The following is a 14,998-nucleotide window of genomic DNA, read 5'->3' as shown; positions in this document are numbered from 1 at the left end:
GAGTATATTTGTCGCTTATTTCTAAATTTATGTCTCTCTTTGTAGCTCCTTACAACAGATAAATGATACACTGCGTGTGACTAGTGACTTCCTCTTTGCTTTATAGTTAAGAAATTCTTTGTAGTTTTCTGATGGGGTGAGTGGAAAAGAATAAGAAGAGATTGTTCTGAACATTATTATTTTCTGTTTCAGATTTCTGGCTGATTGTTCACATGTGTCCAGGGGGAGATGAAGTACATTGGATCCTGCATAGTTTGGCTTTGTACGGCAGTCTTTCTTCTCCTTCCTGTTTCTACTTCTGTGGCTGTCAGTGACCAGACAGGTACTTCCATTTTTTTTGCCCACCACAGACCAAAAGGCATGTCTTGGTACTGAACAAATTTGAACAAATAATGACAGTACATGGAAAATAAGCAGTATGAGCAGATAAAATTATACAAGACTTTTTTTAACCTCTTTTTAAAAATGTCTAAGTTTGAAGCCGTTCCAAAGCAGCCTTTCTGTTTCCTGTGCTTGGAAGATTCATGTTTGGAAGCAGTTGTAGTTCCTAGGAGTTTTGTTTTGTACTTTTTCAACTTACCGTACAAAATAAGATTTTAAATCAGAGCTTGCAAAACTTTTGTGAACAAAATCATGTGGCTTTATTGGACCAGATCAGTGATCGCATTGACCTAAACAAGCTAATGCTCATGTTAACCTCACCTAAACTTAATCCCCAGACCAGCTCATACGTTTAACAGATGTAGAGTTAGGCAAAACCTCGTGCCTAAGAAGACGGGGGGAAGGAATATAGTGATATTGTTTAACTTCTAAGCTGTTACCCATTTTCTGCAAATTTTCTCATACTTCTCTGTTTTCTTCTTTCTCTTACTGTCCACATGTTATCTAGCTCTCTCACTTAAACTCTACATTGACTCTTAATAGTGTGGTAAATTCTGTCTTAAAGGCATGTCACGTGTGCTTGTAGAATAAGGAATTGTCAGTTTTCCAGAACTGCTCAGCCTCAGCACGTTCCTCAACTTCTTAGAATTTTCCTACAATGCAAGGAGAACATACTTGTTGTTATTTAAACAGAAATAAAAAGAGTTCTTTTTAATTATTTTTTTAGAAAATGAAATCTATTTTGAGTTATGCTGGTTTTCTAGAAACCTGATGAAAGATAATAGAAGCTATACATACACAACAACTTTGAATCTCCGTAACACATTTGAAACTCAGGCCGAAGAAATTTAAAAAGTCGATGACTAGGATAATAATCCTTTTACTACTCCTGGAAACAATAAATAGTAATATTTAATAAATAGTGAGTGCAATATGTGGGCCCTAAGGCAAGAACAATATGTTGTAAAGAGTCTGAATTTAAGTCAAAGACTTTTTTACCTTATATTTTTAGGACAGCAAGGCTAAGTGCTCTACTGATGAATTATTCTTAACCCCTGTGAGAGAGTGAGCCTACATTATAGCTGTGCAATCACTCTCTTCAGCTGTCTGAAAGAAGCAAAATAGATTGTGAAGCAAAATAGATTGTCTTCTCTGTTGTTGCTAGCTGGTGGATTGTAGAAGGGAAGTTTTAAAAGTGCTAAAAGGGCGTGAGTGGAGAAGGTTCCCTAATAATGTAAATTAATAAATGGAAACTTGAAAAATTTTAAAACAAAACGGCAGGAAGCATTGTCTCTCTTCTTTTTATATTTTTTTTTTTTCCCTAATGAAAACCTGTCTTAGTAAAAAGTGGACCAGTCATAGAAGACATGACAGATACACTGAACTGCTAATAAATGGTGTATCTGAACTGCACATTATGTTCTGTTAGAAGTTTGTGGCTAGGCAGCCAGCAGGGAAATTGCAGTTTTCCTTAACCTGATTGCCACAAATGGATCAAATATGGGTCAAATTGAACCACTGGGAAGGAGAGATTGAACATCTCCTGAGAATAACTGATGGTGTGCAATTGAGAGAGGCTTCTGCACTTTGAGGTGATACAGGCAGATGGTGAGAAATAACAAGTGTACTGCTGCCAGCTTGAGCAGCTCTGCCAACAGCAGGGAATAGGCTCAGAGTGAAGCCTCAAGTTGGTAACAGGAAAGAGACTATTCTAAAGACTGAAGGGATGGTTACTGTCCAAAAGAGACATACAAGTTATAGACCAGAAAGCAGGAGCTGAGAAAGAAAGGACCCCGCGATGGTGCGGCAGTAAGGGGTACAGGTGTGTCTGCAAGCCTTTTGTTAATCTGCCCCATTCAGCTGAACCGAGTACTCTGTGTTGCAAAGTTGTCTCGTTCTAGTTTGATAATTTGTATGCCGATGAATCTGTTACAAATTGGAAATGTGCTCACTTCAAGAAGAGAGAAATAGCTAACCTCCTTCCCCACCCCTTTTCTTTCATTAACTGGCTCTTTCTTGGACCTTTGTTCTCTCCCATGTACTAGTTCTGTTTGGATCAGCATTTGTCCTTCAGGATCTGCCTAGGCAATCCTTCTGGGTTTTTTTTCCTTCAACAACATATGCATAGCATTTATTTCTCACTGTGCTAGTATGAAAGCTTTTCCAGCAAAGCCCATTTAGATAGGATCTTGGATTATTGCATTTACATCCTGAAATTTGTCACCTGATCTACCTGAGTCTAAAGGAATGGCCTTACAATGCAGGGAAAAGTGTAAATTAAAGTTAATTTGAAGGGGAGGTGGGGGAAGAAGTGTGTTAGGGGAAGGAAATCTCTTGTGCAAGGGAAAGGATTGTGTGCATATGTAGGGGAGAGCTTTCTGAGCTGGCATTCTGAATATACTTTGGGACTTATTCATTGGGTCAATATTGTAATAAATAAATATCAGTGTTGGAAAAAAATGTCAGAGAGTGACAGAGTATGTGGGATCTTCTCGGAGCACTCCTCCTTAGGCTCTGAACGTGTACCAATAACCATTAGATTCATATCAAGGATTTCTTTCAGTTCTCGCCTGTCCGGAAGTTTTGATATGGAAATCATTCAGCAGAAGGAAGCACTCACTTCTAATGACAGAATATAGCAAATCTCAGGGATAAGGTTCAGGAGTTCTCCACAATCACATTTTTGATCTGACCTCAAGAATATTTTCTTCATCTTGTCAACTTGCATTTTTTTTATTGTTGGGAACATTTGGTTTTGGAGCGTGGACATGAGCTCTTTCTGTAGTGACACATGAAGTTCTAATTTGATCATTCCTGAATGCTTCATATTAAGAGTATTAATACTTTGTCTCATTCCCAGATCGTTGCTGTTTTTTCAACTTTCTTTTACAATTACTGCTTTTCAAAGTCACTTGCTTTTCAAAGTCACCCATGAAAAATGTAGTATAAACAAAGTCCTGGGACTGTCAGGCATGGTGAATTTCCATTGCCTTTTGACGTGGAATGTGTTGTGAAAAGTATTGGCTCTAGATCATAATTTTAGATAGGCACTTTAACCCAAGTACAGTGCGTGGTTTCAAGTATGCAAATCAGTTCAGCTTTTTCATTTTCATGTTTTAGTACAGCTATATACTTCTCAAAATCAAGATAATGGCTTTACAGTAACTCTCATATACAATGTATTAATATTCTTAATATTCTCAATATTTAAGGTTGGATCCACAAACTATTGTTATCATTGCAGTGTTTAAGCGACGCTGCCACCTTTGGATTCCTTAACTTGTAGTTAAATGCTAAGTCTTCTTGGGCAGTGAATAACGAACTTTAGGTATCTGTAAGAATGCGGTTCATGAAAGCCTGCACACTGTGGAAAGCCACTTCAGCTAGTAAATAGTACGTAAGAGAGATCCCAGAGCACGAAGGGGAACATTCTCAGCTACGCACATTCTCCCAGCGTGAAGCCTGTAAACTAGACCAGCCCAATTTTTTTTTATGGAAAGGCAGAGAAAGAAAAAAAGCATCAACTCCTACAGCCAACATATTCACCTGGGATACCATAGAATCATAGAAGGGTTTGGGTTGGAAGGAACCTCCAAAGGTTGTCTAGTCCAACCGCCCTGCAATGAGCCGGAACGTGTTTAACTAGATCAGGTTAAACGGCACAGAGCCCTGTCCAACCTGACCTTGAATATTTCCAGGGATGGGCATTTACCACCTCTCTGGGCAACCTGTTGCAGTGTTTCAGCACCCTCATTGTAAAAAATTTCTTCTTTATATCTAGTCTAAATCTGCCCTCTTTTAGTTGAAAACCATTACTCCTTGTCCTATTGCAACAGGGCCTGCTAAATAGTCTGTCCTCATCTTTCTTATAGGCCCCCTTTCAGTACTGAAAGGCTGCAATAAGGTCTTCCCAGAGCCTTCTCTTCTCCAGGCTGAACAGCCCCAACTCTCTCAGACTTTCTTCATAGGACATGTGTTCCATCCCTCTGACCATTTTTGTGGCCCTCCTCTGGACCCACTCCAACAAGCCCATGTCTTTCCTGTGCTGAAGACTCCAGAGCTGGACTCCAGGTGGGGTCTCACCAGAGCAGAGTAGAGGGGCAGAATCACCTCCCTTGACCTGCTGGCCACTTTCCTTTTGATGCAGCCCAGGATACGGTTGGCCTTCTGGGCTGTGAGTGCACATTGTTGGCTTATGTCCAGTTTTTTGTCCACTAGTACCCCCAAGTCCTTTTCTGCAGCATTGCTCTCAATACCTTCATCCCCCAGCCTGTATTGATACGGGGGGTTGCCCAGTTCCAGGTGCAGGACCTTGCACTTGGCCTTGTTGAACCTCATGAGGTTCACATGGGCCCACTTCTTGAGCTTGTCCAGGTCCCTCTGGATGACATCCCATCCCTCAGTTGTGTCAACTGCACCAGTCAGCTTGGTGTTGTCTGCAAACTTGCTGAGGGTAGGCACTCAATCCCACTGTCTGTGTCATTGATGAAGATCTTAAACAGTTCGGTCCCAATATGGACCCCTGAGGGACACCACTTGTCACCCACTTGTCACCGATCTCCATCTTGATGTTGAGCCGTTGACCACTACCCTCTGGGTGCGATCATCCAACCAATTCCTCACCCACTAAACAGTCCACCCATCAAATCCACATCTCTCCAATTTAGAGTGAAGTATATTGTGGGTTACTGTGTCAAAGGCCTTACAGAAATCCAGATAGATGACATCCATAGCTCTTCTCTTGTCCACTGATGCAGTCACTTCTTCATAGAAAGCTACTAGGATGGTCAGGCAGGACTTGCCCTTGGTGAAGCCATGATGGCTGTCTTAAATAATGTGAAGTCCTGTTTTTCACTACCTACTCTTCCTTATGGGAGAATCCAGTTCTCCAGGGCCTAGTATGAGCATCCTAATACTTGAACTCTGTTGGTATGGAGTTCTTAATACTGCCTGCCAAAGCTGTTACGTTATTTCCATAACCATCTAAATAGTCACCAGACTTGGAGTTGACATCTTTCCTCTATCAACAAAGTTGTAGATTCAGTCTCCTTCGTTCCTCTTTCCACCCTTGTCTTAACACCTATATTATAATGTAATATGATGTGGCTTACAGAGTAAAAAGGAAAACAAAAAAATCACATCTGATTTTCTGGTACCTCTATACATGAGGCTACATGTATGTAGGAAATCTGACTTCTTGACCCTATTTGAAAGCAGGTCAGCTGTGTCTGCTTATCTTCAGTACAAATACCTTTGTGGTGGACTTGATGGATGTCATTGCTGACACTTGCAGGTATGTTGCACGCTCTGAAGAGGTTCCCTATGTCTGTATATTTATGAAGCCTGATCCAACAAGAGCATGAGAATATTCTAGCTAATATGGATTTCTGCCTGGAGCTTGAGTCCAGCATGGGATGTGGGTATATGTTAGGTGGAGTTTTGCTGTTTGGCCATGTTCATTTGGCTGGTCATGCTTACTGATGGAAACTTCAGTGCCCTTGCAATTTGCATGTCAGTGGTGTTAGATGGCAGCTAAAAACTTCACCTGAATATGAAGGTTCATTATAAAGTAGCAGATAGGTACTTGTAAAGTGAATCTAGCCATTACAGGTTACACTTGATCTGGGGGAGCCAAGAGTGCCTATTGGAAGCTACAGTTCCCAGTCAGGAAGTGCACACAAGAGATGTCTGTAAGAGTGAGACTGAAGCATGCACCACAGTCCCCTCTGTCCTTGTTTGCACGGAAAGGAAAACTGGGCATGGGGCCTAGATGGAAGCTGCAGTGTGCTTCAGCAGGTGCCCTGGTCGTTCCAGGAATTCAGAACATGCCATTGCATGTTGCAGCAGATACATCTAGATGCAATGCCTTTTTTTTTTTTTTTTTTTTTTTTTTGCATAATGCTATTAGAAAACAAACAAAAGAATCTTACTAGCATCTTACTGGAGAGATCAGTGATCTGTGATGTATCTGCTTGATCTGCATAAATACATATTTTTGAAATTATTAGGTTGATTTTATAATAATAAGCTCCTATGTAGAGCTCACTGGTTTCTAAAGATTAAGGTTTGTAACTTCTCCTATTGATGGGTGATCTCATTAATTTATAGGTATGTTAACTTGAGCTTTGGCATAACCATTTTAATATGAATTGCTGACTTCAATCCATATAGGCCCAGTTTTATCACGTGCAGAGCAATCTAGTGTATAAAAGTAAGCTCATTCTTTTTACTGTTTCATTAGTTTTATAGTAATGTATTCTAACAGGGCAGGTAGGTGCATGGTTTCCATGCCTGGATTAGTGGTAAGGGTTTGTCTTGTTCTTTTTCTTTCCTGAATGTCTTCATGTAGGTCTTCTAATTCAGCTACCCACAAGATGCATGGGTAAACTGTCTGTTTTATCTTAAGCTAAAGAAAATTTAAAGATCTGCCAGCAGTACTAAAAATCTTGGAAGAGGCTAACTTTCTGACTGTACAAACTGTAACTGTGGAAAGAATTTTCATCAATCTATAGAAATGAAAGTTGTCAGTCTTGGTATGGAGAGGTTTTGGTTTTAATATTTTAGAGCTTTGCCTTAGCTGTCTGGTAAAAAGAATAACATTGGACTTAAAGGAGTGCATCAGCAGCATGAGACAGAGGAAGATTCTTAGTAACCCTTTCAGTTCTTCGGGGGATATGGAATACAACCAGATAAGTAACACTTAAATGGCCTGTCTGTGCTGTGGCTATAATGCCACTGATAAATATAGGTCCACAGTTCAGTCTGTGGCATGTGAGGAGTCATTGCTATCATCTGGATAACACAGAAATTAAGGCTTGAGTCTTTATTTGGACTTGGAAGAAAGTGGCAGGGGGGAGTAAGCTAAAACTCCTTAGTCTTTCACCACTCAGCCCTCATGTAAGTTAATGCTGGAAAAAAAAGGGACAGTTGTATCCCAGGTTCTGTAGAGCTTACTACAGCAATGCAAGGTAAAATCAGCAATAAGTAATATCTGGCTGCTCTTATTGTAAGTACTATGAAGTAATTTAACCAGAAAGGGACTCTGCCCTGTAGTCTTTATATATTTATATATAATAAATATAATAATTTATATAATATATAATTTTATATATATTAAAAAAAACTTGGTTAGAAACATGTAGATTTAAGAAAAACATTTGTCAATATACATGTGACATGCTATTGCAGCTTCAGCCATAACAGGCTTCCTTTATGCCAACATATTTCTTATAGTTATGCTTGTGTAAATCTGTCATAACCACATTCATTGTTTTAGAGTGGCTATAGATAAAAGTCTATAGTTTAATAATCTTTATAAGTGATTGAAAGCTGAGGTTTGTAGATTAAAGGGTATCTAAGGTGAGCCTGTTTCTGTCCCATAGTGCGTGTATATATCAAATGGTGTATTGAAATTGCTGTTAGTATGTAATTCCACTGAATGCTTTTCACACTACATAAAATTCCCTGCAAACCAAGAATGATGAAAGATTTCATTTCAGTTTCAGAGATTTCAACATGAATATTCTCTACTGTTCTGCTTCTTTTTCTGGGCAAAGGGAATTTACAGTGTTTTTAATTCATATGTTTCATCTCATTTGTCATGAAACTTTATATCTATCTATCTGTATAGATAAATGCATGTATATAGACATATTTATGTATATATATGAAGGAAGGAAAGAATACATTCTCTTAGAGCCTTAGAAATAAATTAATTTATGACCAATGTTACTTGTAATTGTAGATTGCAATTTAGACGTAAAGGCCGTGGAACAATTGACATAGCTTTCATTAATCACGTTGTCAGGAGGTGTCTTTATATCTGTATTATATAATTTAGTTTCCCTTTTACCGGTTATTTCCAATTAGCCATTCTTAATCCAGATGAAATACCGTAACACATTTAGTAGAATTTAAGACTTTTGAAGGATAATATGCTTTCTACATTACTACAGAATGAATGACAAATTTCACATGCTTTAAGATTACAAATATAGCTATTTTGAATGCCAAGTTTCAGTCTGGATGCTCTTGGAAAGTCTTAAATATAGATGATTTCCAGGTTAATGGTAGGACATTCCTCCTTACTTTTTTCATTGAACTGATGCTTCAGAAAGCCCCTCAGCCTTCACTGTTCAGCAGCTGCAGATATACCTTGGCCATCTTTTTAGTTGCGTCAGCTCAATGTGGAGCTCTGTGCTCAATAAGCGCATGGGCCAAATCCTGCTTGGCATCTTCCGTTTGATAGTTTTATTAGGGTTTAGCAGGGCTGTTTGCAAAGTTTGTTAAAGAGCGAGCCCTATTTCAGACCCATGCACAAAAGTGACATTTCTCTGTATTTGCTTTTTAAAAGTGTGTATTCCTGTGTATATAAAAAAAAAGAGAAGAAAGGATTTTATGCAAGTAAGAGACTGCATATTAATAATACAGTGTTTGATCTAAGTGTTCAGTTAGATTTTAACCTTAGAACTTACCATGTTCCAGTTTTGAGAACATTTTGCTTGTTTACCTACTTTGGTTCAGACTTAATCCCCTGTAAAGCTGCTTAATTTTCAACCATTTTTTTCAAAATATAAGTATTGCTTACATTGTTTATTATATGATATGATTATAGCCTTGTTAATCCACATTTTGAAATTATTGTTCACTGAAATAACAATAGATTATTGTCATGGTAATCAAGCATTTATGCGTTATTGTTTCATGTCCATTAATGGGGGAAAAAAGAGATTTTCTAATAATATAGCCAGAAATATTAAAAAAACCTTAGAACAGATGTTATTGCTTTGTAGAGCATTGTAGATGGAAAGAGCTTCATAAGAATTTAGTGTTTTTCTTCTGGTTATATTGTTCGTGTGAGCTTTAATCATAAACAGCTGAATCAAAATGTGATAAAATTTGCATCTGCTTATACTATTAGAAGTGTAGTATGAGATCTGAAATATCATTGGTCTTATTTAGATTTTGTAATTTGATTTATTGCCGGTTTTCATATCCTAAAGAAACAAAAAGAAACATTCTTGTTACTGTCATGATAGTTCTGGTTAATTTTTGTTTGATAGAATTTTATGATAGATACTAAACTGTATTCTCTTGAAGGCGCTGTGTGTCCTTTAATGAAAACAGTTGTCCATCATCTCAAACAAATCAACAGAGACGGTGTTTCAGGTAAATGACTACATTAATATGGATATCTAAATTAATCAACTAGTAGTGGATGTAATCATAGTCCAGCTGAAGCCATCTTTAAAACTGAAAGGACAGTACAGAATGCCACCCCCATGCTCCAAAAGCTGCTGTTGTTTTTAGGAAGGTGGGGTTAAAATCAGAATGTGTTCTTGGAAAGTATTGGTTCAAGTTTGGCAGTCACGGTCATTTCCGTTGTTTTTCCCAAACATCCTTTGTTATTATCAGTTCAGATGATAAACGGAAATAATGAATGTATTTCTCAGGCTGCAAAGTCATCTACTAAGTGAATTTTGCACCGATAGTTTCTCTGTCAATAAAATGAACATTGAAAGTTTCTCTGACTTAAGTACTGGTTTTCAAAGAAGCTTGTCAGTCTGTACTCTAGAAAGTTGCCAAGCATGCTAAAACTCAGTATTTACCTCTGTTTTTTAAATTCCATTAAATAAACTAAATCATTGTATCATATTTCACAGGGTTTGATCTGGCAGAAAGCTTTTCTTTGAGGCAAACATCTTGTGGAGGGGAAAAAAACTGTTTTAAACTGGGAAGTGCACCTCTCGTCAGAGACACAAAGTAAGTAAGATACTACTTTCATCCTAAGTCTTTAAAAGACAGAGCTCAGGCTAAATGCTACTAATGAACTGAAACACTGAGCAGTGTATCCAAAGGATGCCACAGAAAGACAAATATGTTTTCAGGCATTTTCATGTGTAACAGTTTTTTCTTTGGGAAGCATTTTGAATCAGGTGTGGTTCTTTTTCTGGAATCTGGGAGTATCTAGGTAGAAAGTTAATTGTGAATATCTTTTTCTCAAATCATGATTCTGATACTGAAAACCCTACTGTTTATACATAAACATTTATAAAACAAAGGAAACAAAGAACTTTCATGGTACAATAAGGAGCGTTACACTAATCTTCCCTCAGTGAAGTTGGCTGTCCTCTCGCTCATTACTGCTGGCAGGATTAAAAAGAGAGAGTCACCATTTCCTTAAATGTGTTATTTTTGTGATTTTTTTTTTTTTTTTTTTTTTTTCCCCCCCAGTGGAATTGGCATCTTGCTTTTGAGCAGCAACAGAATGGAGGGTACTCAATGTAGAGGTGAAACTAGGCAGCATCCCTATTCCAACACAGTGTGGGTTGAAAGGCAGAGACTGCATGAAAAATCAAAAGGAAGGTGAAAGAGAGTAAGGCACAATGGGATTGGATGGATTTAAGTTTGCACGGGGACAAGGAAATGGTAAGAAGCAGTTAGGAATGTAGTTTCAAGTTCCCCATGCTCAGTGGAGAGAGAGAGGATCATCTCGGAGCTTCTTGCTTGAGATGTGCTCCGAGTCATGGGACTGTGGTTTCTGTACAGCGTGTTCCTGTGATGACGTGGGAAGCAACTGTATTCCCCTGTCTTCAGGTTGGGTATTCTCTGTTGCAAGAGGTCTGGCTCCAGCTTGCCTAGGAAAAAATACACCCGGACTTCCCCTTCGCTTGGATCCTGGGCAGAGCAAAGAGGGGCTGTGGGTAGTGTGAGGCCGGGGAGAGGGAGAAGAGAGGAATCGGAGGCAGCCAGACACAAAACAAAGTGATCTTTGGGACAGGAGAATGATTAAAGATAGAGGACCTAAATATTCTGGATTACTAGATAGACTCTAAGTTTTTCTGAGGTATTGGATACTGTAAATGCTAAATTTTTATGCTTGTGTAATTCTGCAAAGTTAAACAAAGTAATTGCCGTCTTTTTTAAAATACTTCGGACACTAACTGTTGAAGGAAAAATGACTAGATAAAATTACTTGACACAGAGTGCTCTATTTTTATTAGGGCCTTCCCAATATTATCAAGATTGTCTTTAGAAGAGGAACAGGTAAAGTTGGGTACCACCCATACATGCCTTTACTAAAAATATTTTGAAAGTTTGTCAGTAAGAAATTTTTGGTTTTAAATCCATTATTCGTTTTTTAGAATTTTACAGATTTTTTTCAGTGGATGGGAATTTGAGGGAAATGTGAGACTGTAGAAGAGTAGAAAATCAAGGCAATTAAAAAAATGTGGAGCAATTTTTCTTTAGGAATGAGAACCTAAATATTACTTTGTGTGCAGTGAAATGCATATTGCAAGCTGACTTACTTTATTTTGAAACTGTAAGAAAATCAATGGCAAAAATGGAGTGAGAGGAGCTAGAAATTGGAAAAAGGTGAATTATTTAAAATTCATATTAATCTGAGGGAAAATTCATGATTCAAAAGGATTGATTTCTAAGAATTCAGTGGTTTTGGAAGGGGTCTGACAGGTGACGTTGAGGTTGAAAAATTTTTTTCCTAGCTTTTATTAGTAGGCCTGAATACTAATGTCTGTTTTATTTTCTTCTTTTAAAAACAGTTTATTAGTGAAGGCGCAGTGAAAATGGGAAATTCACATCGTGGCTGATAGCTGTGGCTTTTCTTAACGGTTGCAAGGAAAAATACTCGAGAAAGACACAAATTTTTTTTTTTTTTTTTTTACTTTATGGAGTGGGAGAGAAATCTAACTTTTTTTTCTATATTTTATCTTTTGGAGGGAGGATGACTCTTTGAGACAAAAATGGCTAGTTTTTCTTCCTTTTCAGTGTAACTTGGGGAGGGAGTAAAGAATTTCAGTAAAGGGTAAACCTGCAATGCAGGTGGTTTGGCTTTAATGGTCTCTTGCTTCTCACGTTCCTCTCCCTCCCTGTTATCTTCTGGGTATCCTCATTAAAGAAAAACGAAAGAGAAAATCTTTCCAGTTTCCCCTAAAAATATGCATATCTAACGGATGAAAACTTTAGCTGAGATGTTTATTAATAAAATGGCAGATAAGCTTTTCAGTCAGCCTGCTGTGGAAGTAAATAGTACCTCCTAGATGTATCTTCATGAACAAAAAAGGGTTAAAAGTATTTTCAACAACATTCAAGCATTGCAGAATTTCCATTAATTCCTAGTTCTTCATGGCAATAGTCTTGCTCGTGCTTTTTTAACCTTTCTTCAGAGAAATGTATGTCATAATTAAGAATGGAATTTTTTTTTTTAATTCAGTATGTTGAATATATAATAGCTTTGTGTTGTTCAGATAACACTTCAGACAAGATTTTTTAAAAATTATTTGTTTAAAGTATTTTTGATACTCCTCTGAACTTCTGAGTTGGCTTTTAAAAATAAGGGCAGAGGGCAGTCAGGAGCACCAAGTCAGGTTTTGACATGGTAGGGTTACAATGAAGGATAGGCAGGAACTCGGATATCTGTCATCATAACCTTATAATTTACTTTATCTCAGTTATCCATGTGCCATATCTCATCATTATTATTTTTATTTAAACCTCCTTCTCCTACATTATGTCAGATTGCGTGGTTCCAGACCCCTTGCGATATTAGACGCACAGAGGTTTTTAGGATCATTCTGCCTCAGAAAATATTTTAGTGGACGTGGTGTGCAGTAAGCAGCAGAACAGTGTTTGTTATCCATCCCGCAGGAAACTGAGAGTATCTGATTAAGCTGACTAGCAAGTATCAAGTAACTTGGCACATCTCCTTTTGCATTTCATTCATTCAGTCGTAGTGTGGGTAATAGAAAGCTATGTGGTGCCATTTTTCTTGTGTGATGCCATTTTGGTTTTTTCAATGGACCTGGAGTAGTGTTGCACCTATTTATATGTTGTAAGTAATTTACAATGCAGTGTCAGCTTGGGAAATCGATTATGTCTATTTATGTTGGATTTTAGTTATATCTCTTATCTTTATCTCCTTTTGTGAGGGAGTTCTGTACGTATTTTTTCCTGTGATAGGAGATGGGTAGCTTTTCTTACGCTCCACGTAAATGACTATTAGATATTAATTCTAATACTCTTTTCAGGCTTAAAGAGTGATTTTGAAATTAAAACACTGCGAGTTACTTATTGCAATTCTTACGCGGACATTAATAGAAGTTACTCCTGAGTGAAGTAATATAACTGAGCCTTTGAATCCTAAAGAAATTCACAGTAAAACATTGTTATGCAGACAATGTAATTATATAGTCATAATAATAGTAATTGTATGATGGTTTAATTTTACTTCAATAAATACATTATGGAGTCATATTTTGTTCTCTAGAGTTTAACACGTACTGCCTATGCAGTGCATTCCAGTTGGGCATAGAGCTTGCTGACAAAAGCAGCACAGGGCTCTGTGCTGTTAGCAACTCCTTTAGATCTGCCAGCAGTATTCAGTACTTCTGGACTTAGCCTTTTAGGCTAATCTTTGTTCTTTCGTTTCCTCAGAGTAAATAGCACTATGGTGAAATAATTTCACTGTCCTTCTCTAAAGATGCATCAAATGTCAGTTGTTCCTCATTCTCACTTTTCTGGGTTGCTGGTGGGCCATTTTTTTCTCCTCTGAAAGCACCAATAAAGGAGATAAGAAGTTGATTTCAGCTGAGTTTCAGAATGTTTTTGAAATGGATGTTTCTGATTAGCAAATCCTAATGGCACAGTCATGGCTTTCTTATTTTGTAGTTTGGCTTGACAAACCATATTAATTTACTGAAGAGATTATCGTAGCTGGCTGTTACATGATCTCAGAGTTACAGCAGTTGGGATTAGTCTCACGACTTTTTTAGGAATTCTTCCCCTTTCGGTGTAAGATACTGCAAAAGAGCTAGGATTTTGACTGTATTTGGACTACTGAGCTCCATCAGCAATGTTGTCACTCACTGCTGCCAGAAGAGCTGTGGCTGTGGCTTGGGCCATATTTCAGAGAAAACCTTTCACCTCCTTGTGATGTCTAGTTACTGGATGCAGAAATATTGTTCCCACTTCTGTCAGTGTATTCCAGGCTGGAGGATTCTTTCTGCCAAGAACAGAAATCAATGATGAAAGAATATTTATGTTGTTTTTTTTGTTTGTTTTCAATGCTAACCTTTTTAACTGCAAACAGTGCATAGGGAATTGCATTTCCTAGAGCACAGCTGGCATCAAGTGAGGCAGTTTCTGTGCGTGCTGTTAGAAGCCTTTTCATAGCTAGCACTTTGCTCCACAAAGGCACCTATCTCTGGGTGGCTTTGCAACCATTTACTTTGCCGTATGTTCTCTGGTTGTATCTGCTGAGACGTCTTTCTTCACCAAAATAATAAATACAGCAAGTTCCTTGCATATGACTTCAGCTGTTGGTGAATGTCCACATGGGCATGATTTTTGATTAGTTTTGCACATGGCATGTGTTTTGGGCAGTGGAGTCAAGTTCAGCAGTCTTCTTGAAAAATACTATTAAGCTATATATTAAGAAGTAGTATACCTATTTCTTAAATACAGTATAGAATGGATAGATGTGAGAATCACCAGTTTCCAAAATATTTTTATCGAAAACTTTTAAAACATCTACTGAAAATGGCAATGAGGTGGCACCCCTGCTTGGAGGCAGTAGTTACAGTTATGCTAACCAGCTTTT

General features: G+C 37.8%; 1 protein-coding gene across 1 annotated transcript in view; it reads left to right on the top strand.

The window, feature by feature from the left end:
* Positions 1-228: 228 nt before the first annotated feature.
* The window catches only part of COL19A1 (collagen type XIX alpha 1 chain), a 204,938-nt gene continuing 190,168 nt past the window's right edge, over positions 229-14,998 (top strand). Inside the window, exons 1-3 of the mRNA XM_075708001.1 lie at positions 229-322; positions 9,481-9,549; positions 10,044-10,143. Coding sequence (XP_075564116.1) covers positions 229-322; positions 9,481-9,549; positions 10,044-10,143 — 263 coding nt within the window. The remainder of the gene's footprint in view (positions 323-9,480; positions 9,550-10,043; positions 10,144-14,998) is intronic.

This window comes from Pelecanus crispus, chromosome 3, assembly GCF_030463565.1.
Source record: "Pelecanus crispus isolate bPelCri1 chromosome 3, bPelCri1.pri, whole genome shotgun sequence".
Taxonomy (NCBI): domain Eukaryota; kingdom Metazoa; phylum Chordata; class Aves; order Pelecaniformes; family Pelecanidae; genus Pelecanus; species Pelecanus crispus.
Note: the sequence above shows the minus strand (reverse complement) of the source record. Positions and strands in the feature narration are given on the sequence as shown.